Source organism: Hyperoodon ampullatus (genome assembly GCF_949752795.1).
Source record: "Hyperoodon ampullatus genome assembly, chromosome: 4".
Classification (NCBI taxonomy): domain Eukaryota; kingdom Metazoa; phylum Chordata; class Mammalia; order Artiodactyla; family Ziphiidae; genus Hyperoodon; species Hyperoodon ampullatus.
In genome coordinates, this window is record NC_136917.1 from 116,696,827 (window position 1) to 116,721,843 (window position 25,017).

Below are 25,017 nucleotides of genomic sequence, written 5' to 3' on the forward strand. Positions count from 1 at the left end.
AAGTATTTTCTCCCCTTCAGAAGGTTGTGTTTTCATTTTGTCGATGGTTTCTTTTGCTGTACAAAAGCTTTTAAGTTTAAATAGGTCCCATTTGTTTATTTTTTATTTTGTTTCCTTTGCCTTAGGAGACAGATCCAAAACAATATTGCTCTGATTTATATCAAAGCATGTTCTGCCTATGTTTTCTTCTGGGAATTTTATGATTTCCAGTCTTACATTTAGGTCTTCCATCCATTTGGATTGGTATATAGTATGAGAAATGTTCTAATTTCATTTTTTTACATGTAGCTATCCAGTTTTCCCAGCACCATTTATTGAAGAGACTGTCTTTTCTCCATTGTATATTCTTGCCTCCTTTGTCATAGATTAATTGACTGTAAGTGCATAGGTTTACATCTGGGCTCTCTGTTCTGTTCTGTTGATCTGTCTGTGTGTTTTTGTGCCCATACTGTTTTGATTACTGTAGCTTTGTAGTATAATCTGAAGTCAGGGAGTATGATTCCTCCAGCTCTGTTCTTCTTTCTCAAGATTGTTTTGGCTATTCATGTCTTTTGTGTTTTTATACAAATTTTTAAATTATTTTTTCTAGTTCTGTGCAAAATGCCATTGGTATTTTGATAGGGGTTGCATTGAATCTGTACATTGCCTTGGGTAGTATGGTCATTTTAACAATATTAATTCTTCCAGTCCAACAGCATGTTTTTCTTTCCATTTGTTTGTTTCATTTTCAGTTTCTTTCATCAGTGTCTTACAGTTTCCCAAGTATGGGACTTTTACCTCCTTAGATAGGTTTATTCCTAGGTATTTTATTCTTTTTTGATGGAATGGTAAACAGGATTGTTTCCTTAATCTCTTTCTGATGGTTCATTGTTTTTTTTTAAATACATATTTATTGGAGTATAATTGCTTCACAATGCTGTGTTAGTTTCTGTTGTACAACAAAGTGAATCAGCCATATGCATACATAGTTCATTGTTAATGTATAGAAAGGCAACAAATTTCTATATATTAATTTTGTATCCTGCAGCTTTTCTGAATTCACTGATAAGCTCTGATAGTTTTCTGGTGGTGTTTTTAGTATTTTCTATGTTTAGTATCATGTCATCTGCAAACAGTGACAGTTTTGCTTACGTGTTTCCAATTGGGATGCCTTTTATTTCTTTTTCTTGCCCGATTCTTGTGGCTAGGACTTGCAATACTATGTGAATAAAAGTAGCAAGAGTGGGCATCTTTGTCTTGTTTCTGATCTTAGAGGAAAGGCTTTCAGCTTTTCACCATAAGTATGATGTTAACTATGGGTTTGTCATATGTGATCTTTATTATGTTGAGGTATATTTCCTCTGTGCCCACTTTCTGGAGTGTTTTTATTATAAATGGATGTTGAATTTGGTCAAAGCTTTTTCTGCATCTATTGAGATGATCATATGATTTTTATTCTTCAGTTTGTTAATATAGTATATCACATTGATCGATTTGCAGACATCAAAAAATCCTTGCATCCCTAGGATAAATCCCACTTGATCATGGTGTATGGTCCTCTTAATGTATTGTTGGATTCTGTTTGCTAATATTTTGTGAGGATTTTTGTGTCTGTGTTTATCAGTGATATGAGCTGTAATTTTGTGAGGTTTTTTTTGTGATATCTTGTTTGGTTTTGGTATCAGTGTGATGCTGGCCTTCTAGAATAAGTTCAAAAGTGTTCCTTCCTCTGCAGTTTTTTGGAATAGTTTGAGAAGGATAGGCGTTAACTCTTCTCTAAATGTTTGGTAGAATTCACCTGTGAAGCCATCTGGTCCTTTACTTTTGTTTGTTGGGAGTTTTAAAATTACTGATGCAATTTCATTACTGGTAATTGGTCTATTCAGATTTTCTATTTCTTCCTAGTTTAGTGTGGAGAGATTGTACATTTCTAAGAATTTGTCCATTTCTTCTAGATTGTCCATTTTATTGGCATGTAGTTGTTTGTAGTAGTCTCTTAAGATCCTTGGTATTTCTGTGGTGTTGGTTGTAACTTCTCCTTTTCATTTCTGATTTTATTGACTTGGGCCCTCTCCCGTTTTTTCTTGATAAGTCTGACTAAAGGTTTATCAATTTTATCTTTTCAAAGAACCAGATTTTAGTTTCATCGACTTTTCCTATTTTTTTTTTTTTAGTCTCTGTCATTTATTTCTGCTCTAATCCTTATGATTTCTTTCCTTCAACAAACTTTAGGTTTTGTTTGTTCTTCTTTCTCTCGTTCCTTTAGGTGTAAGATTAGGTCATTTATTTGAGATTTTTTCTTGTTTCCTGAGGTAAGCTTGTGTCACTATAAACCTCCCTCTTACAGCTGCTTTTGCTGCATCCATTAGATTTTGGATCATCATGATTTTGTTTTCATTTGTCTCCAGGTATTTTTTTTTTCTTCTTTGCTTTCTTCAGTGAACCGTTGGTTGTTTAGTAGCATATTGTTTAGCCTCCACGTGTTTGTGAGGATATTTTGCAGTTTTTTTCTTGTAGTTAATTTCTAGTCACATAGTGTTGTGGTTGGAAAGATGCTTGATATGATTTTAGTCTTCTTAAATTTATTGGGGTTTGTTTTGTGGCCTAGTATGTGATCTATCCTGGAAAATGTCCCATGTGCACTTGAAAAGAATGTATTCTGCTGTTTTTGGATGAATGTTCAAAATCCATTGTTGTTAACTGTTAGTTGTTTGGAGAAATGACAGGTGGCATTCAGTGGCCTCACCACTCTTTCTCCCTGGCAAGTGAGGAGGGTTTAGCATACTGAGTAGGCCAGGTCTGTTCCATTAACATTACCAAGCTTTGTTTAGTCATAGGATTGAACTAAAAGTCTGCCTAACCATTCTGTATTCCTTAGGCCTTCCTCGCCCTGTTCAGTAACAAGCATTTACTGAGCACTCAGGATGTGCTAGACAGCATGCCAAAAGTATATATTATCATATATATTATCTCCTTTACTCCTCACAACTTAAAAATCTGGAGATACTCATTTAACAGATGCACAAACTCAGGCTCAGAGAATTTAAGAATTTTGCTTAAGAGCTGGGACTTAAGAGTGTTTTCCTAGTATTGTCAGGCACTATATGAAGAGCTAGAGAATAAAAATTAATATTATACAGATCCTTCTTCAAGGAGCCTATAGTTTAGTGGAAACGGACACATTAATTCATAATTTCCTTTAAGTGGGATAAGTGCCTTGACAGAAATATGAGCACAGACTTTATGGGATCCTAGAGGATCGTCATTACTTGAGCTTAGCAGTTATAGGAAGGCATCCTGGAGGAAGGAATGTCCAAGTTGAGACTTGCTGGTTTAACCATAGTGAACCTAGCTTCTGGGAGTATACTATTAGATTGCTCTAGAACTAAGTCCGGAGGACGCAAAGACCTTTGGACTCAGAACATTTCTGGCAGGTGTTTGCCAGTCTACCTCAGTCCAGCCCATTTGTATGTACATATTTCTAAGCTCTGACCTTTTGGGCTGATAAACAACAACTAAGCTCAAAAACAAACCAAGAAAAACAAAAAAACTTTGATGTATAGACCTAAAATGCAGTTAATCTAACCAGTTTTGTATCTGATTTCTTGAAAAGTACCATTTTACTTTTATGACTTAATTTTATTAATGCAACATTAATTTTTTAAAGTTATAAAGTAGCAGGTGCTGGATTAATATTTGTTGAATAAGTGAACATATGAGAGAATTAATGATACATATCAGGGATCAGCAATTTTTTCTGTAAAGGGCCAGATAATACATATTTCAGGCTTTGTGAGCATATGGTCTCTGTCAAAACTACTCCATCCTGTTGTAGCATAAAAGCAGCCATAGATGTTAAGTAAATGAATGGGTATCACTGTGTTCTAGTAAAACTTTATTTAGAAAAAAGATGGCAGCCCAGATTTGGCTGTGGGCTAGTTTGCCAATACATAATGTACAACAATCAGTACTCTACTGGAGTTACAATTTGTAGGGGAAAGGTGTATTTGCTTCTTATAAAATATATGATTTTGAAGTTCTGTGTTTAATTATATGCAGGTAACATACCAGGGGAAGGAACTTTTAAAGTATATTTCTGAGGAATTACCCTTGCTTCCAGACACAAACTTGGTACCTCAGCAACATCAACCTTGTCTTCCAGGTATGTGCAGACCAACACCTATTTCTTAGTTGTGGGGAAAACACACCCACATCTGCTGAGAAGGCATTGGCACTTGTCTTTTCTTCTTTTTCCATTCAGGCTAAATTCACATGATATTCAAATAAACATTTTAAAGTGAACAATTCAGTGGCATTTAGTACATTGACAGTGTTTTACAACCACCAGCTCTGTGTAGTTCCAAAACAGTTTCATCACCCCCAAAAGAAACCCATACCCATTCAGCAGTTACTTCCCATTCCCCACTCCCTCCAGTCCCTGGGAACTACCAGTCTGCTTCCTGTCTGCATGGATTTGCCTAGTCTGAATATATTATATAAATGGGATCCTACAATATATGACCTTTTGTGTATGGCACCTTTCACTTAGCATAATGCTTTTAGGATTATCTACATTGTAACATCTGTCAGTACTTCATTCCTTTTTATGGCTTCCATTGCATATATATATAAACCACAATTTACTTATTTATTCATCCTTTGATGGACATTTAGGTTTCCACTTTCTGGCTATTGGACATAGTGCTGCTATTAACAGATGTATACATATATTTGTTTGGATACCTGTTTTCAGTTCTTTTGGGTGTATACCATGGAGTGGAATTGCTATATTATATAGTTATTATATGTTTAACTTTTGAGGGAACAGCCATTACTGTTTTCCACAGCAACTGAATCATTTTACGTCCCTACCAGCAATGTACAAAGGTTCCAGTTTCCCCACATCTCCACCAAAACTTGTTATTTTCTGTTTGTTTGTTTACAGCACTCCGTTTAAACACCGTTTAACTTAAATTCTAGAAGAATGACACCTTCCCTCACAATTCCTTTCTCTGAATCTGTGATGTGCTTACTTTAGGTAGTTTTTTTTAAAGTGTCATGTAAAAGAGAAAAATGGTATTTTTTTCCTTCCTGCAGGCATGATTTGGTTAGTTTTCCATATTTTCTAAAAATAGATCCTAGATACTAGAATTAAGTCTTTGCTTGTTAGGGTACACTAATACACTTCATCTAATGGAATAAACCTTCAGAAAACTGAAGAGAATGTTGTCTTCACCAATCAGCAGCCGATTTTGAAGTTATTGGAAAGGGCGGTACACATTTATGAAAAGCAGACATAACTAATGTTATATCACCCTTCTCTGCTGCAGTGCACCCTCTTTTTCCCCCAGTTTCCCTGTCTTAGACCAGTTGGGGACAATATATGAGGAGAGGAGGTACAAAACAAAAAATGATAATTCTGTGACAACCAGAGTCAAGAACCAAACAGGATTACTATCACAAGCCCCTAACCAGGGGTTTCCCAGGGTTACTCCTTTCCTTAAAACAAATCCTAATAATTCAAAGTACTTTCCTAACTTTATACTGAATTCACTCTAACCTTTGTCTCAAAAACTGGCTTCAGAATAAGATGCATTTTCCCCAGTTTTCTAAGGATAGCCTCAAAAGTATTTTTCATCATTTTGGGGAAACACATAAAATAAAACAATTGTGGGGAAGTTAAAGGGCTTAAGAAACTGGAAGGAGTTGTAGTAATTCATGGTCTTTGGTTCCTTACCTAATCTAATCTTAGAGATAGGCCAAGGAACCTGAGTTTTTAGGAGTGATTCTTACGCAGCCAGCCTGACTGTTGACTTTGAATGACTAGTAGTACCTGATTTCTTATGCAGGTAATAATTTGAAAATTCTTAATATTCAGCCCTTCACTTTGATTCCAAAGCACACCCACTTTTGTGCTTGTACACTCAAGCCCTCTGTCTCTCTCTCTTGTCCCTCTCGTCTCTGTCTCGTGCACGTGCACACACACGCACTTGAAGGAAAGTCAAGCAAACCCTTTCTCTTAGTTTCTATCCTTAAGAGTCAAAGCAGAAATATAGGTTCTTCCTCATATCAGAAAGGATATCTGCTCCTCAGATTTTCTAGCTCCCGGCACGTATTTCCAGCCCCAGCCATGCGTCTTCTTCCTCAGAGGGCTCACAGTTAGTTCCTCTGCTAAATCAGCATGAAATAAAAAATGGGTTCTGAATTGCTGCTTCTGTTGCCTGCAGTATAACAGTTTCTTGTTACTAATTTCTGTCCAGAAATCCTGAATTTTCTTTCCTTTAGATATTTCAGAAAATGTTAGTGCTAATTTGAGAACTGTGGAGGCGCGAGTATGCCAACCAGCATCTTGCTACCTTGATCTGGACCTAGGAATCTATAGAGAGGTCCCTGCAGGCATCTGTAGGCTGCTGTTGAAGTTTTGTTTGAGCATCCTTGATTTAGGATTCTTTTGTACCTGGTTTTGTGGTACCTGACAGAAATCCAAAGACCTGGTAAGTTAGAAAAATGTAACAAGCAAAGCATTATTACAAGCAAAGCATTCTGGAGAGAATCTTTTCCCCTCTTCTGCATATCAAAATGTGGTAATGGAAGTTGTGGCTATGACACCATAGAGACCATAAAGTCTAAAGGAAAAACATGTCCACGTGGGTTTAATTAGCCTACTTCAGATCATGAACATATCTGTTCTCTTACGCTTTTTGATAATCACACTCTTCAGAATACTGTTTTTTGGAAATAGTGGACTAGGAAGAGATATTTACATTTCCCATAACTAGGATGACCATGTATCCCCATTTGACCGGGGCAGTCCCTAATCCAGCAAAATTATTAGTACCACTCCCTTTCACTTTCAGACATGCCTTGTTTAGATGACCTAGTACAGGAACCAAGCAAATAGCTGTTGGAAAAAATGAAATTTGGACAAGGTGAAAAAAAAAAGAGAAACTTTCAGTTTTATTTTATTTATTTATTTGTTTGTTTGTTTTATTTTAACTATATAGTTTCTAGCATACTACTGTGTAAATAGATGGTTAAATCTTATGTATATCACTCTATATTATAAATAATTGCTGGTTACCTAATCTTAACCCCCAATAGACTGAGAAGATCTTTGAGCTCAGAGAGATTTTTGTGGGCTCTTGCTTCCTATTATATTCCCAATGCCTGGCATATAGTAGCTTCCAAGTAAAATGTTCATTGAATAAATGAATGAGTGAATGGAAACATGAATATGATCCAAAGGACTGCTTATTTTAAAACTGAATTTACTTACGGTTGACTGTCCTCATAGGTGGACATTCCTAGATCTCACAGGCTATAACAGAATTTGTGGTGAAGAATTCAACAAATGGTAAATGGGATTTTGGTTAGTTAATACTATCTCCTTTATCTGAATTAATCTCCCTTATCTGAATTTTCTGTCTAACTGTGAGGTATAAGAGTGATGGCCCTTCAGGCTTAATTTCCAAAATATACAAACAGCTCATACAGCTCAACAACAAAAAAACAAACAACCCAATCAAAAAATAGGCAGAAGACCTAAATAGACATTTCACCAAAGAAGACATACTGATGGCCAATAGGCACATGAAAAGATGCTCAACATCGCTAATTATCAGAGAAATGTAAATCAAAACCACAATGAGGTATCACCTCACATCTGTCAGAATGGCCATCATTAAAAAGTTTACAAATAACAAATGCTGGAGAGGGTGTGGAAAAAAGGGAACCCTCCTACACTGTTGGTGAATGTAAATTGGTGCAGCCACTATGGAGAACAGTATGGAGATTCCTTAAAAAACTAAAAATAGAGTTGCCGTTATGATCCAGCAATCCCATTCCTGGGCATACATCTGGACAAAGCTATAATCCGAAAAGATACATGCACCTCTATGTTCACAGCAGCACTATTTACAATAGCCAAAACATGGAAGCAACCTAAATGTCCATCGGCAACAGATGAATGGATAAAGAAAATGTAGTATATATACACAATTACTACCCAGCCATAAAAAAGAATGAAATAATGCCATTTGCGGCAACATGAATCGACCTAGAGATTATCATACTAAGTGAAGTAAGTCAGAAAGAGAAAGACATGTGCCACCTGATATCACTTATATGTAGAATCTAAAATATGACACAAATGAACTTATTTGTGAAACAGAAACAGACTAACAGACAGGGAACAAACTTATGGTTACCAAAGGGGAAAGGGGGTGGTGGGGGAGGGATGAATTAGGAGTTTGGGATTAGCAGATACACACTGTTACATATGAAATAGATAAACAACAAGGTCCTACTGTATAGCATGGGGAACTATATTCAGTATCCTGTAATAAACCATAGTGGAAAAGAAGATGAAAAAGAATATATATATGTATAACTGAATCACTTTGCTGTGTACCAGAAACTAACACAACATTGTAAATCAACTATACTTCAAAAAAAAAAAGAAAAAAGAATGATGGCCCTCCACATTTTCTTAACCAGAAATTTAAAAGAGAACTATTTCTCCTTTCCCCTCATCCAGTTTACTTCTACATATCATTTTGGATTCATGGTATCAAGAAAATCATGAGTCATGAAGCTAAGTGATAAAATGACTTGCTTCAGTAAGTCAGAGATAATGGAAGAGCTTTTTATTTATTTGAGTTCTACACAAAAACTAGTTAACTTGGCAACTTGAGGCAATGTATTGATAGACTCCAGGATGTTAAAATGTGGTATATTAACACATTTGAGGATATATGTTGTTTCTAATGAAAGATTGTAAACATACCAATGCTCATCTTTAAAAATGAAGTTCTGTTGATGAATGTTGATGAAATCCCTAAAGTATCTGTCTCTAAAGTCCTTTATAAGCTTTAAGATGGAGTGAGTCTATGATGCATTTTCCCTTAAAATTTCACAGCTTCCTCCCAAGCCTCTCTCCCCTCTGCCTACTTGGCTGTAGTTCCTCCTTTGTGTTATTGAGGGAATCTTCATTGATATTTCAGTATATATTGGAATGGGAAAAATGAACATTCCCAAAACTTCTATTACATAATGTGAACATTATGTATAAACATATTGACATATTTTTCACAAAGTTCTTTAGAAGAACATTCTGTTAATATAGATCACATTTCATTATTTACCTGGAAAGCCAGTTTTATATGTTTATGTCCCCTGTCACCATAGTACCAAGACACTCAAAACACATGAAGCTGAATGTATTCATCTAAGCAAAACAAACAAACAAAAAAAGAGTATCTCCTGAGGCCTTTCTTTTCCCAGGCTATCATTTAATGCACACTGATTATATAATTTATAATTTTCTCTCAGGAAGATCTAAATCACTTGTTCATTTGAAAATAGAATATACTTTTTCAGGAAAAAAAATATACTTTTTTTGTTTTTAATGAAAACAGCCTTTGACCTACTTATAATCTGTTGTGAATAAATGACTTTAAAGAAAGAGTTTTCTTCATTTCAGTGCTGTTATTGTGCTTCATTTCTCTGTAAAAGTATATGTAATAGAACACAAACATTCACAGGTGCTTCTGTTTTATGTGGTTAAGAACTTCTTAAACAGCCAAGGAAGATGAGTGCCTGATAACAGAGCAGAGGCTGTTTATTTCAGCTCCTGTTTAAACTCCTAATCCTTTTTCATTATTTTAATCGTATTTTTTTTCATCCTGGTATTTTATATCTACTGATAGGGGAGGAAAGAGAAGAAAACAAATTACCTGTTGAGCATTTGCCATGTGCCAGACCCCCTGCCAGATTATTTTACATACATTAGGACATTTAGGAGCTTCTTTTTAGTAGAACTCCAAGGTTCACATCTGTACGACAGAGACACAGAGAACCTGAACACTTTACATATAAAATCAAGTACCTCAAACCCAATTCAGCTTGAAGAACCACCTGTTAATTTCAATTTTCCCCTGAACAATGAGGGCCTAAATAGTTTTAAACTTCTAAATATAATAATCAAGTCTATTTCTTGATTCCAGTACAGTTTCACAGATGGCTTTTGATATTATCAATGTAAATCTGTGCCAAATTATTAATTTAGTTTTAGATATCCAATCATGTAATACTCTATCACCATATTTATCCTTTAGGATCCTTCATTTATCAGAAGACACTGAACTTTTTTTTTTTTCTTTGGCTGCATTGGGTCTTCGTTGCTGCACATGGGCTTTCTGTAGTTGCGGCGAGCAGGGGCTACTCTTCATTGCGGCGCGCGGGCTTCTATTGCAGTGGCTGCTCTTGTTGCAGAGCATGGGCTCTAGGCACGCAGGCTTCAGTAGTTGCGGTGCGTGGGCTCAGTAGTTGAGGCTCGTGGGCTCTAGAGCACAGGCTCAGTAGTTGTGGCACATGGGCTTAGTTGCTCCGTGGCATGTGGGATCTTCCTGGACCAGGGCTTGAACCTGTGTCCCCTGCATTGGCAGGTGGATTCTTAACCACTGCGCCACCAGGAATGTCCCTGAACTTTGTATTTAAATAGCCATAGTAGAATTTTTCCCCATCATAACTAGAGCAGATATATTTTTACAGTTTATTAAAATTATTCTTAATCATTTTGCTTTGATTGGAATTATATTTCTGATTCAGGATGAGAATGTATACATAAGTATGTTCATTTTCATTTGTAACTAGAGCAAGTGATGTTTCATTCCATAATTGTAATGAACTTTAGAATGCTTAGTTTGTAAGCACAAGTTCTGGAAGTCTGAGTTCAATAATTTTCAAGTTAGAAGTGAACCTAATAGATCAGCTAGTCTTGGACCTGTTTTACAGATGATGAAACTGAGAACCAGAGGAGTAAAATGGGTTAGGGATGTGTCAGAAGTGAACCATCAGTTAAAATAATGAATCTGATTATTTTTGCTTTTGATATATTAAGGGAATTTTTTTCAAAAACAGAGGAAAAGAAACGAAGTTGAGTTATTTGTAGTGAGGTGGATGGACCTAGAGACTGTCATACAGAGTGAAGTAAGTCAGAAAGAGAAAAACAAATACTGTATGCTAACACATATGTATGGAATCTTAAAAAAAAAAAAAAAAAAATGGTTCCGAAGAACCTAGGGGCAGGACAGTAATAAAGACGCAGACGTAGGGAATGGACTTGAGGACACAGGGAAGGGGAAGGGGAAGCTGCGACGAAGTGAGAGAGTGGCATGGACATATATACACTACCAAATGTAAAATAGATAGCGGGAAGCAGCTGCATAGCACAGGGAGATCAGCTTGGTGCTTTGTTTCCATCTAGAGGGGTGGGATAGGGAGGGTGGGAGGGAGACACAAGAGGGAGGGGATATGGGGATATATGTATACATATAGCTGATTCACTTTGTTGTACAGCAGAAACTAACACACCGTTTTAAAGCAATTATGCTCCAATAAAGATGTTTAAAAAAAATTCATCAGCCTTACATAATTGTGTATTATCATATGTAGTATTTGTATTGTGTATTGTTTTTAAGTATCAATGTTCATTTGTATTTATCTACATATTTACTACTTTATTTGCTCTCTGTTCTATTTCACTTCTCAAACTTTTCATCTAGGACAAGTTTCCTTCCCATGTTATATCCTTTAGAATTTCCTTCATTCATAAACCCTCTCTACTTTGTCTAAAAATTTTTTTATCTCACATTATTTATTGCATTTTTCAATGGTCATTGAAATCTGTATAAAAGACGTTTTCATGACATACATTAAAGGTTCTCTTTTACTGTAAAAAAAACCCAAAAAAACAGAGGAAAAAGAACAGTAAAAGTTAAATTATTTTTAACCTAACTAGTATGTCATTTTGAAGTGCCAGTTTTGGCCACTGGATAACATGAATAGTTGCATGAGCCCATTCTTTTGCCTACTAATGAATCTATCAATTCCGTTTAAGCAGACTTGTGCAGAATATCTAAAGTCTGGTGATATTACTTGAGGGAGATTTATTTCTCCCTACCTTGTCCATAAGCATAATGGTTCCTTAGTTCCTTAGTTGTGCTTTTCCTGTTGGGGCTTAGGGACAACAAGAAAAGACAAATGTCCGATTAAATGGCCATCTTCCTAGTTGTACTGGGCTACTAAATGTGCTACTGTTTAGAAATTTTATTTATAGATCTCAGAGGGCACTGACTTTGCCTAGGGAATCTACCCCAAGTAAAAGTGAAAATTAAAGGGAGAAGGGCTCCTACCTTCTAATGGGGTGAATTGGTGGTTTTCACAGTTCTGATGGAAAAATTCTTTGTCACAAAACTACAGGTAGATGTCCTTAGTTATCATTGCAAAGAAGATGGTAATTATTTGACCAAATAACGGATTAAGTTACTATCTCTCAGGGTTCTAATTTCTCTTTACCTCATTCACAAAAATTCTTTCAGTGATAGAACTTCTTTTTTATTTATTTATTTTTTTACATCTTTATTGGAGTATAATTGCTTTACAATGGTGTGTTAGTTTCTGCTTTATAACAAAGTGAATCAGTTATACATATACATATGTTCCCATATCTCTTCCCTCTTGCGTCTCCCTCCCTCCCACCCTCCCTATCCCACCCCTCCAGGTGGTCACAAAGCACCGAACTGATCTCCCTGTGCTATGTGGCTGCTTCCCACTAGCTATCTGTTTTACGTTTAGTAATGTATATATGTCCATGCCTCTCTCTCGCTTTGTCACAGCTTACCCTTCCCGCTCCCCATATCCTCAAGTCCATTCTCTAGTAAGTCTGTGTCTTTATTCCTGTCTTACCCCTAGGTTCTTCATGACATTTTTTTTTCTTAAATTCCATATATATGTGTTAGCATACAGTATTTGTCTTTCTCTTTCTGACTTAATTCACTCTGTATGACAGACTCTAGATCTATCCACCTCATTACAAATAGCTCAAATTCGTTTCTTTTTATGGCTGAGTAATATTCCATTGTGTATATGTACCACATATTCTTTATCCATTCATCCGATGATGGACACTTAGGTTGTTTCCATCTCTGGGCTATTGTAAATAGAGCTGCAATGAACATTTTGGTACATGACTCTTTGAATTATGGTTTTCTTAGGGTATATGCCCAGTAGTGGGATTGCTGGGTCATATGGTAGTTCTATTTTTAGTTTTTTAAGGAACCTCCATACTGTTCTCCATAGAGGCTGTACCAATTCACATTCCCACCAGCAGTGCAAGAGTGTTCCCTTTTCTCCACACCCTCTCCAGCATTTATTGTTTCTAGATTTTTTGATGATGGCCATTCTGACCGGTGTGAGATGATATCTCATTGTAGTTTTGATTTGCATTTCTCTAATGATTAATGATGTTGAGCATTCTTTCATGTGTTTGTTGGCAATCTGTATATCTTCTTTGGAGAAACGTCTATTTAGGTCTTGTGCCCATTTTTCGATTGGGTTGTTTGTTTTTTTGTTATTGAGCTTCATGAGCTGCTTATAAATTTTGGAGATTAATCCTTTGTCAGTTGCTTCATTTGCAAATATTTTCTCCCATTCTGAGGGTTGTCTTTTGGTCTTGTTTATGGTTTCCTTTGCTGTGCAAAAGCTTTGAAGTTTCATTAGGTCCCATTTGTTTATTTTTGTTTTTATTTCCATTTCTCTAGGAGGTGAGTCAAAAAGGATCTTGCTGTGATTTATGTTATGGAGTGTTCTGCCTATGTTTTCCTCTAAGAGTTTGATAGTTTCTGGCCTTACATTTAGGTCTTTAATCCATTTTGAGCTTATTTTTGTGTATGGTGTTAGGGAGTGATCTAATCTCATTCTTTTACATGTAGCTGTCCAGTTTTCCCAGCACCACTTATTGAAGAGGCTGTCCTTTCTCCACTGTACATTCCTACCTCCTTTATCAAAGATAAGGTGACCAAGAACTTCTTTTTTAAATCCTCCTATTCCTCTTTGTTTCTTTGAGGCTCCAGAGTCACAGGTGTCTAGCCCCTTAAGCAGAACTGAACTTCCGAGCACTAGTCCACTTAATCCTCCCCACAGTGAGGACTGGGAAAAATGAATAGTAGATATTGTCAGACTGCTTAAGACTATGTGTGTGTTTGCTCCTGGTATTAAAGTGCCGTACCTGTCAGTTCATATTGCTGCAGATCACAACAGCTTAGTTTTTCTAAGATCTTTCCATGGAACAGTAACAATTTACTAATGGACCCAAAGTAAAATCATTTCCTATAAAGTATATTAAATTTAAATGTTTTACATCCAATATCTGAATCTTGCTGCTTCATTCCCTCTTAGCTACCTACCTCCAACATGACTGTCAGGGCTAGAGTGGAAGCAAAACTCCAGTGTTTGGGAGCTTCCAATTTGGAAACGGGTCTTTTAAGTGTGTGCTTCCTGCAGTCCCTTTATTTGTTCCTATGCTAACTGGCCCAAAGCTTGGTGGGAGTAGTAAGTATTGTAGTAAGAGTATAGACTGCATTGGTGAGGGAACTTTAGTTCACTGTTCTTTTATATTTAAGTGCCTGTATTTTGTACAACCTATTCAGTTCCTATTAAGTAACAGTGAGTATATTGAGTACTATAAATGAATTATTAAATCAAAAAAAATCTAAAGCTCAGTTTCCTAACTACTTGGATTCTTTCCCTTTCTTGTCTCACATGGTTGTGCAAGGATTAAAGTATTGAAAAGTGATGGACAAATGTGTGATATGACTATTAGGGCACAGAAACAAACTATAGAAGGATATGATATACCCTGGGTTGTTATCGTTGGTTACCTGGGCAGCAGGGGAGTTGGGGCAGGGAGAGGATTGCAGGAAAACCATACCTTCGGGCCAAATTTAGAGTATATACAAAAGTAAACCACTGAAAACAGTTCTAAAAGCCCTGAAAGCAGGAGACATGCAGAGTGAGCCCAGACTAGGGCCCACAGAAGAGAATCTCAATTCTAGAACCGTGTTCTCAGCTACTGTAGTAACAGGTTATTATTTATTTCTCACAAGATTGATAATACAAACCACAATATATTTTTACTTATTTTAAGTAGCTGTAGTACACTGCATGTATGTTTAATTTTTTATGAAAAGAAAAAGCAAAGAGTTTTAAAAATATTACATACTGGCATTGATGCTTTCCATATGTAGACATGGAGAAAAGGTTTACTCAACTTCAAAAAAGGAAGAAAAGTTAGTGAAGTTCTTTGTCTTTAACTTTCCTGAATGTTATTTGCCTGGAATGATTCAAATAATTTTGAAGCTTGTACTATTACGTGATAAGACAACGTAGCAATTGTATAGTTACTTAACACAATTCAAACTGGGATCATAAATTTGACATCAGTTTGCTGTATTCTTATATTTTCTTATATGAGGATTACCCTGTTTAGCTCAGTTTTCTGTATGAATGTGTTTTTTGTTTTGTTGCCCACCCCATCCCAATATATTGGGAATTGTGGATAACAAAGAAATCTGGAAGCTAGAAGTTGTGGTCAGCCAAAGGTGCCGGATCCTGGTAGCATGGGCTGGAATGAAACGGGTGGGAATGCAGTGGCAGATGGAGTTCAGAGACACCTGTTGCGGAAGAGGTGGTAGAGGAGAAAGAAAAGGCAGCAGAAAATGAGAGGTAAAGGAGGTGAGAACAGGTGTTTTGTAAGGAATGGTCTTTGTTTCTTCCAGTCTGATGAGAAACTGGGGGATGGTCTTAATACTAAGTTTTGTGGTGTGATATGTATGTTCCCAGAATTTCATGTCCATGGGCTTACCCAGGAAGTGGCACTTTCTGTTACCACAGAGCCACTTGCAGTTTTCCTAAAGTCCTGCAGATTACAGGAAAGTCAGGAGTGTATTATGCTGACAGTGAAATTAAGTGGATCTGGGGGTGGGATTTTGGCTGCCATGACCTCTGTTCCTTTGAAAGAGAAGCCATGTGAATAGCCACTAGACAGAATATCAACCAAATAACTTTTGTGGATATATCATGGCTAACCTGTTGAGAAAGTTATAAATCAAAACCATCACACCGTACTGACTTTAGTGATAAAGTCAGCCCTGCTTAAAAAAAAGAAGGTGGGCCTAAAATGGTCCCTTTATCTTAATTTATTACAGCACGTAAGGGAGAGAGAGAGCCAGATCAGCTCCAAGCAAAGCTAGTTTAGAGTGCAAAGCAGTATTGAATAACACTTTACAATTTTACAGAAAACTTTCACATAGGTGTTATTTTCTCATTTGACAAAGGTGAATGATGGGAATGGTAAGGCAAAAGGAAAAAAAGGTTTAACATTAGCATTACTTTATTGAAAACTCCAAACTCCACTTCTATGGGTTAATAGGTTAACAAATGTCCATCCGAAAATGCTGTTTTTCAAACACTTTTGTTATATCATCTCAGCATCCCAAGTTTGGGCCACTCTGTTTCCAGCATGTCAATTGGGAAGATGGGCAGGTTGCTTCCTGTGGAGCTACTGCTTATCATTCTGCACTTTTGTTGGTGACCTTCTCTATGTGAGCCCTATGGTGATAATTTCTGGTTACAAACAAGATGAAGCTATTCAGGTGCTCTTGGCCATCTCTTACAAGTGCCCATGTTTGGATCTGTGACTTTTAAGGCAAGGCCCATTCACTGGAAAGAGAATAGGTTTTTTGTGCATACAGGCCCATCCTTGCTCTGATGAAACTAAGCTAATATTAGCAAAATTAATTTAAATTAATATTTAAAGCCTTATTTCCATGGGCTTTTCCTGAAGGATGAATGCTCTCCACTCCCAACTTTTGTGAGATACCTTGCTTCAGATAGTCTATAAAACAAACCTGCTAATAAGGGGAATATTTTGTTTACATATGGACCATGTGTAAAACAGTTTAAATTCTTTGGGTTGTAAGTAACAGTTTAAAACCCAAATCAGACTGGCTTACACCCCCCATAAAAAGGAATTTTATTGACTCATGTACATGAAAGACCAGGAGTAGGTTCTTCAGGCTTAAGCCAGTGTTCAAAGAGCATGACTGATCACCCAGTTTTTCTTGCTTTCCATTTCTCAGCTCCATGGTAGCAGCCTCTCGTCTCATCATCCCAGAGCTACATGCTTCCAGAGTCAAGTCCAGAGGGAAAGAATTTGGATGTGACTCTTTCCCAGAAGGCGAAACACAGATCTCATTGCATGTAGCTTCACTCTGAATGGGTCGCGTTCTTACCCTGAATCAATGCCTGTTCACTGATTGGCCTAGATCTAAACAAATCAGGAGATGAATGTTGGAAGGAAGAGATATTGAATTATATCCCCTGAACTGAGCAAGAACTTTAAGACCAAAAAACTAAGCAGGCAACTCCATAAAGGGTAATTGTGAAGTTTATTGTGGGTAACTTACATACGGGTAGGAAGGATCAGGCGGAGATGATTCAGAAGCATTCATAGCCATACTTTGCCTCTGAAAAGGGTAAGGAGGATTTAAAGGGACCAAAGCTAAAAATAGAATCCGACTACTTGGGAGAAGCATGGTTGGTCCACACTGACGGGAACCCCTGTTTTTCCTCCCTGCCCTTCCCTGAGGGGTCTCATGACTGTTAACTGCCTGCGTCAGCAAAAGGCATTCTTCCAGTTTTCATATCAGTTGAAGACAAGGGTAAGCTGATAGAGAACTATTAACTATCTGCGTCAGCAAAGGCATTCTTCCAGTTTTCATATCAGATGAAGACAAAGGTAAAAGCTGGCTTGGGTGCATTCCTTGTGAGTAGGCTAAAGTACAGTCATGCAGAAAGGGAAGGGGTATGACTGCAGACCTAAGATGGAGCTGACAAAATGGAGTCAGTGTGGTTCAGCCACACAGTTGAGAACAATTTCACCAGAAGCACATGGACCAAGTGTGGGGAAAGGGATGGTCCTCCAGAGGCAAATTAGGGTGAGATCACCATTAGAAGGATAAATGGGTACTTTATCAGGAGCACCAGATATCCATGCAGATGTGTAACTATGTAAACATTTGTACTGCTTAGAATTATGAACAAAGCACTTGGACTATACGATACGTCTATCTGAAACTGCCTGGCTGAGGTCACACAGAGAGCATGTTGGTGCTAACCTTGGAATAATATTCAGTTAGTTGAATGACGTATAGCTCATATAGCCAGTCTCCAAGAAAGGAATCTCTGAGACTGTCAGAGAGCTTAAAGAAGCCAGTTTTAGCATCACTGGCTCTTAAACTGGCAGAGCTAAAAGGGACCCTGCTGATCATCAACTCTCTCACCTCTCAGAGGAGATGGAAATCTAGATAAGCCATATAACTTGCTTGAGATCACAGCCAAGTTTGTGTGACCTAGAAAATTGATCATTCATCTTCCAGCCTAACACTCTTTTTAGTAATAAATACCTGCTATAATAATAGCAGCTACTATTTATTGAGTGTTTGCTCTGTATTAGGCAGTAGACGGGCATTTCACATGCAGTATCTCATTTAATCTTTACAACTGTTTTATTCTCAATTTATTGGAAATTGAGGAACAGAGGGGCTTTGTATAACTACCTTCAGAAGCTTCAGTTATCCTTTTTTTGCCTTGGTGTTTTAGACTGCAAATAGGCTTCTTTCTTCCAAGATAGGCCAGTGCTGATTTACAGCTTTATCTTGGGTATAGAAAATGGAGTGAGTGAAGAATGACCTGGTCAGAAAACCTGTTATATGTGCTCATAGACTTGACTAGGGTCTAGGGTTCGTAATAAGTGAATTTAAATCTTATTTTTTACTTTTTTAAAAATTTATTATTTTTTTAACATCTTTATTGGCGTATAATTGCTCTACGATGGGATGTTTGTTTCTACTTTATAACAAAGTGAATCAGGCATACATATACATATATCCCCATATCTCCTCCCTCTTGTGTCTCCCTCCCACCCTCCCTATCCCACCCCTCTAGATGGTCACAAAGCACCGGGCTTATCTCCCTGTGCTATGTGGCTGCTTCTCACTAGCTATCGATTTTACATTTGGTAGTGTGTGTATGTCAATGCCACCCTGTCACTTCGTCCCAGCTTACCCTTGCCCCTCCCTATGTCCTCAGGTCCATTCTCTACGTCTGCATCTTTATTCCTGTCCTGCCCCTAGGTTCTTCAGAACCTTTTTTTTAGATGTTGGGGGTAGGAGTTTTTTAATTTATTTATTTATTTATTTTTGCTGTGTTGCGTCTTCATTTCTGTGCGAGGGCTTTCTCTAGTTGTGGCAAGCGGCGGCCACTCCTCATCGCGGTGCGTGGGCCTCTCACTGTCGCGGCCTCTCTTGTTGCGGAGCACAGGCTGCAGACGCGCAGGCTCAGTCGTCGTGGCTCACGGGCCTAGTTGCTCCGCGGCATGTGGGATCCTCCCAGACCAGGGCTCGAACCCGTGTCCCCTGCATTGGCAGGCAGATTGTCAACCACTGCGCCACCAGGGAAGCCCCCATAACCTTTTTTTGAGGGTTTTTTTTTTTTTTTTTTTTGCGCTATGTGGGCCTCTCACTGTTGTGACCTCTCCTGCTGCGGAGCACAGGCTCCAGACGCGCAGGCTCAGCGGCCATGGCTCACAGGCCCAGCCGCTCCGCGGCATGTGGGATCTTCCTGGACCAGGGCACGAACCCGTGTCCCCTGCATCGGCAGGCAGACTCTCAACCACTGTGCCACCAAGGAAGCCCCCCATAACCTTTTTTTTTTAGATTCCATATATATGTGTTAGCATATTTGTTTTTCTCTTTCTGACTTACTTCACTCTGTATGACAGACTCTAGGTCCATCCACCTCACTACAAACAACTCAATTTCATTTCTTTTTATGGCTGAATAATATTCCATTGTATATATGTGTCACATCTTCCTTATCCATTCATCTGTCGATGGACACTTAGGTTGCTTCCATGTCCTGGCTCTTGTAAATAGAGCTGCAGTGAACATTGTGGTACATGGCTCTTTTTGAATTGTGGTTTTCTCAGGGTATATGCCCAGTAGTGGGATTGCTGGGTCATATGGTAGTTCTATTTTTAGTTTTTTCTTTTTCTTGTGTTATGTAAATTATATCTCAACGTACAGTAAGCAAGCATTTAAAATAAAATGCTACTTCCTTCTGGCCTCTGTTGTTTCAGATGAGAAACCCACTGTCTTTACAAGTGGAGTTCCTCTCTAGATTATGTGTTGTTTGTCTCTAACTGCTTTTAAGATTTGTTTTTGTTTGTTTTTACTTCTCTGAAGTTTAATTACAGTGTGTATTGGCATGGATTTCTTTGGTTTATCGTGTTTCTCATTTGCTTGGGTTCTTCAATCTGTAGGGTTTTGTCCTTTACCAAATTTGGGAAGTTTTATCCATTATTTCCTTGAATAGTCTCTCAGTCCCACGTTCTTTGTACTTTATTCTGGAATTCTGATAATACAAATATTGAATTATCTGTTTTTGTTCTACAGGCCCATGAGGCTCTGATTGTTGTTGATGTGTAACTTGACTGACCACAGTGACCAGAATGTGATCAAGCATTATTCTGATGTTTCTGTGAGGTAGTTTAGGAGAAGATTTACATTTAAATCAGTGGACTGAGTAAGGCAGGTTGCCCTCCACCATGTGGATGGGACTCATCCAATCAGTTGAAGGCCCAAATAGAATAAAAGGCTGACTTCCCCTGAGCAAGAGGGAATTCTTCAGCAGATGACCTTCAGACTTGAACTGCAACATTGGCTTTTCCTGTGTCTTCCAGCCTACTCTGCAGCTTATGGACTCAGAGATCCTATCATTTTTCTTCATTATTTGTTTTTCTGCTCCTCAGAGCAGATAATCTCTATTGAATCTGTATCTTTAAGTTCATTGATTTGTGTTTTTTAACATCTTTATTGGAGTATAATTGCTTTACAATGGTGTTAGTTTCTGCTTTATAAGAAGGTGAATCAGCTATACATATACATATATCCCCATATCTCCTCCTTCTTGCATCTCCCTCCCACCCTCCCTCTCCCACCCCTCTAGGTGGTCACAAAGCACCGAGCTGATCTCCCTATGCTATGCGGCTGCTTCCCACTAGCTATCTGTTTTACATTTGGTAGTGTATGTATGTCCATGCCACTCTCTCACTTCTTCCCAGCTCACCCTTCCCACACCCCATGTCCTCAAGTCCATTCTGTACGTCTGCATCTTTATTCCTGTCCTGCCTCTAGGTTCTTCATAACCGTTTTTTTTTTTTTAGATTCCATATATATGTATTAACATACAGTATTTGTTTTTCTCTTCCTGACTTACTTCACTCTGTATGACAGACTCTAGGTCCATCCACCTCACTACAAATAACTCAATTTCATTTCTTTTTATGGCTGAGTAATATTCCATTATATGTATATGTGCCACATCTTCTTTATCCATTCATCTGTCAGTGGACACTTAGGTTGCTTCCATGTCCTGGCTATTGTAAATAGAGCTGCAATGAACATTGTGGTACATGAGCTGCAATAGAGCTGCAATGAACATTGTGGTACATGACTCTTTTTGAATTATGGTTTTCTCAGGGTATATGCCCAGTAGTGGGATTGCTGGGTTGTATGGTAGTTTTATCTTTAGTTTTTTAAGGAACCTCCATACTGCTCTCCATAATGGCTGTATCAATTTACATTCCCACCAGCAGTGCAAGAGGGTTCCCTTTTCTCCACACCCTCTCCAGCATTTATTGTTTCTAGATTTTTTGATGATGGCCATTCTGACCAGTGTGAGGTGATACCTCATTGTAATTTTGATTTACATTTCTCTAATGATTAGTGATGTTGAGCATTCTTTCATGTGTTTGTTGGCAATCTGTATATCTTCTTTGGAGAAATATCTATTTAGGTCTTCTGCCCATTTTTGGATTGGGTTGTTTGTTTGTTGATGTTGAGCTGCATGAGCTGCTTGTAAATTTTGGAGATTAATCCTTTGTCAGTTCCTTCGTTTGCAAATATTTTCTCCTGTTCTGAGGGTTGCCTTTAGTCTTTTTTATGGTTTCCTTTGCTGTGCAAAAGCTTTTAAGTTTCATTAGGTCCCATTTGTTTATTTCTCTTTTTATTTCCATTTCTCTAGGAGGTGGGTCAAAAAGGATCTTGCTGTGATTTATGTCATAGAGTGTTCTGCCTATGTTTTCCTCTAAGAGTTTTATAGTGTCTGGCCTTACATTTAGGTCTTTAATCTATTTTGAGTTTATTTTTGTGTATGGTGTTAGGGAGTGTTCTAATTTCATTCTTTTACATGTAGCTGTCCAGTTTTCCCAGCACCACTTACTGAAGAGGCTGTCTTTTCTCCACTGTATATTCTTGCCTCCTTTATCAAAAATAAGGTGACCATATTTGCATGGGTTTGTCTCTGGGTTTTCTATCCTGTTCCATTGATCCATATTTCTTTTTTTGTGCCAGTACCATACTGTCTTGATTACTGTAACTGTGTAGTATAGTCTGAAGTCAGGGAGCCTGATTCCTCCAGCTCTGTTTTTCTTTCTCAAGATTGCTTTGGCTATTGGGGTCTTTTGTGTTTCCATACAAATTGTGAAATTTTTTGTTCTAATTCTGTGAAAAATGCCATTGGTAGTTGATACAGATTGCATTAAATCTGTAGATTGCTTTGGGTAGTATAGTCATTTTCAGTGTTGATTCTTCCAATCCAAGAACATGGTATATCTCTCCATCTGTTTGTATCATCTTTAATTCTTATTTTTTAAAAGAACAGCTTTTAATTTGTTGACTCTTCTTTAAACAGGAACTTCCAAAGGGTCAAAGCAAAGCATCCCACATTATCTTCAAATAAATGAAATACTGTTAATCACCGATCAAGAATTTCTCCCATGCCATATAATGGATGAGCACTGGAAGTTCTATGTGGAATGTGAGGAGCTAACATTCTAACGCCTTGTTTTCTTAATAATTTATTACGTATTTGTTCATATTATTAACCAATATTCATATTTTGTCATGTGTGGGCTGGTGGGCCTATTTAATACACACTTTATGAGTTACTACTTAAGATGTGTTTACTGTTTTAAGAAAAAATATAACTCTTCAACTATTGTAGTAAGATTAATAGCTTTTTGCAATTAAAATAAAGACATTTTTGACATAAACAATATTGACTCTCTGGCTTTCTTTTTACTAAAACAAACTTTAAACAAATCTTTAAATCAACACCTCTACCTTTGCATAAATAACAGTTGTTCCTTATGGGAAGTAAGAATAAAAATAGGAGTGACTATTGGTCCTGAAAAGTCCCTGGTAAAGTAAATCTACTTAAAAAAAAGAACTTAAAGTCCCACTACCTTCCCCCATTTATTTTGGAATTTATGTTGAAATCAAGATGTAAAATTATGAAAGAGGTTTGTCTTAAGTTTCACAAAATTTAGTGTAGATAGAATTGTAGCTGTGCTAAGTCTGAGAACAAAAAGTGAATCAAGTGTTGATTCAGGGGCTGATTATTTTAAATAGGATATATTTCATCTTTAACGTTTGCTCCACTGTCACGAAGATTTTTTTTAAAAGAGCTATATTCAAGAGCTTTATAAGTTTCTATAAGCTTTCTTTATACGGGTCTGTCTTAATCCTTTGATAGCCATCTTATTCTTGTCTGTCATTACCCCAGGCTCCCAAATACGCTTTTTAACTCTGTGGCCTAATTCTGTCACTTTTCTCTCATTTGGGTAGACAGGTCAAAATTGCAATAAAAATTACCCTAGCAAGTGCTAGAACTTGCGGGGGGATGGGGAGGAGCGATATGGTGTTGCTTTTTGATATTTTCTTATTTTAAATGTACAGAATCTTAAATATCTTTAGAATACACAAGAAACTTGTCGACAGTTGCTTGTGGAGAGAAGAATTATGGGACTGGGGAACTAAGGGGAAAGGAAGACTTTTAACTACATGCACCCTTTGGCAACTTTGAAATTGGTACTCTGTGTTTATTCTTTGTATTCAGATAAAAATTTTAAATATCTGAAAAGATAGCACCTGAAAATGTTTGCCTATTCATAAAAGTGTAAAGACAGATCATTTTATTTTTCTTCCTTTGAGAGTCCATTGAAAATGTTCAGGATAAAGTGAACCCTACATGTTGTAATGTTTGAGAACTGACAAGAATTTTATTGTTCCATTATTTTATTGTTCCAATTTTATTGTTCCATTACCCTATTTTTCTAATTTTTGAATAATATACCTGAGGTGGTCTATTTGGCTTTCATTACTTAAGGAGATATTTAAAACATGGGCCATTTGGGAATATATGTACTAATGTGGGAAATATATACAATATATATAAGTATACAATATACTTATATATATTATATATATAAGTAACTGAAAAATGCAAATTGTTAGACAGTATTTAGTACAAATCCTGGTTGTGTCAAATAAAAATTATATGCCTTTCTGCCTCTGTGGTAGGGAAGTTTGGGGGAGAATGGATACATGTATATGTACGGCTGAGTCCCTTTGCTGTGCACCTGAAACTGTCACAACATTGTCAATCGGCTATACTCCAATATAAAAAAGTTTAAAGAAAATTATATGCCTTTGAGTGCATGTATAATATATATAGCCATATAAATATACATATTTTTAGATTATGCATGGTATATCTACTTTATAAGCTATGCAATGTGTATTTGTATGTATAAGTATGTGTGTGGTGTGGGAGATGTCAAGTAAAAGGTCTGGAATGCTACAAATAAAATTGCAGTGCCTGTCCCTAAGGGAGTTGGACTGGGGAAGTTGGAAGGATATATTACAGTTTACTTTCAACTTAAAAAAAAAAGCCATGCACATATTTCTTTTGTAATTAAAAAATATTTTTTTTTCATTTTAAAAGATCTTTGTTGAGTATGATTTACATACCATAAATTTACCCATTTTAACAGTGCAATTCTTTGTGCAACCATCACCACAATCCAATTTTAGCATATTTCCATCCCCACCCAGAGATTCCTCCTGCTGATTTGCCGTCAATCCCCTGGCCACTGTTAGTTTACTTTGTCTTTTTTTTTTTTTTTTTGCTTTATAACAAATTTTATCAGTTATACATATACATATGTTCCCATATCCCCTCCCTTTTGCGTCTCCCTCCCACCCTCCCTATCCCACCCCTCTAGGTGGTCACAAA

At 37.1% G+C, this 25,017-nt stretch overlaps 1 protein-coding gene across 1 annotated transcript in view; it reads left to right on the forward strand.

Annotated features, from left to right (window-relative positions):
* Positions 1-22,778, forward strand: part of ANKRD31 (ankyrin repeat domain 31) — a gene marked incomplete at both ends in the record, with an annotated part of 136,274 nt that extends 113,496 nt beyond the window's left edge. The window contains 3 exons of the mRNA XM_079702042.1: positions 4,039-4,141; positions 16,994-17,056; positions 22,633-22,778. Coding sequence (XP_079558168.1) covers positions 4,039-4,141; positions 16,994-17,056; positions 22,633-22,778 — 312 coding nt within the window. The remainder of the gene's footprint in view (positions 1-4,038; positions 4,142-16,993; positions 17,057-22,632) is intronic.
* Between the last annotated feature and the right edge of the window lie 2,239 nt (positions 22,779-25,017).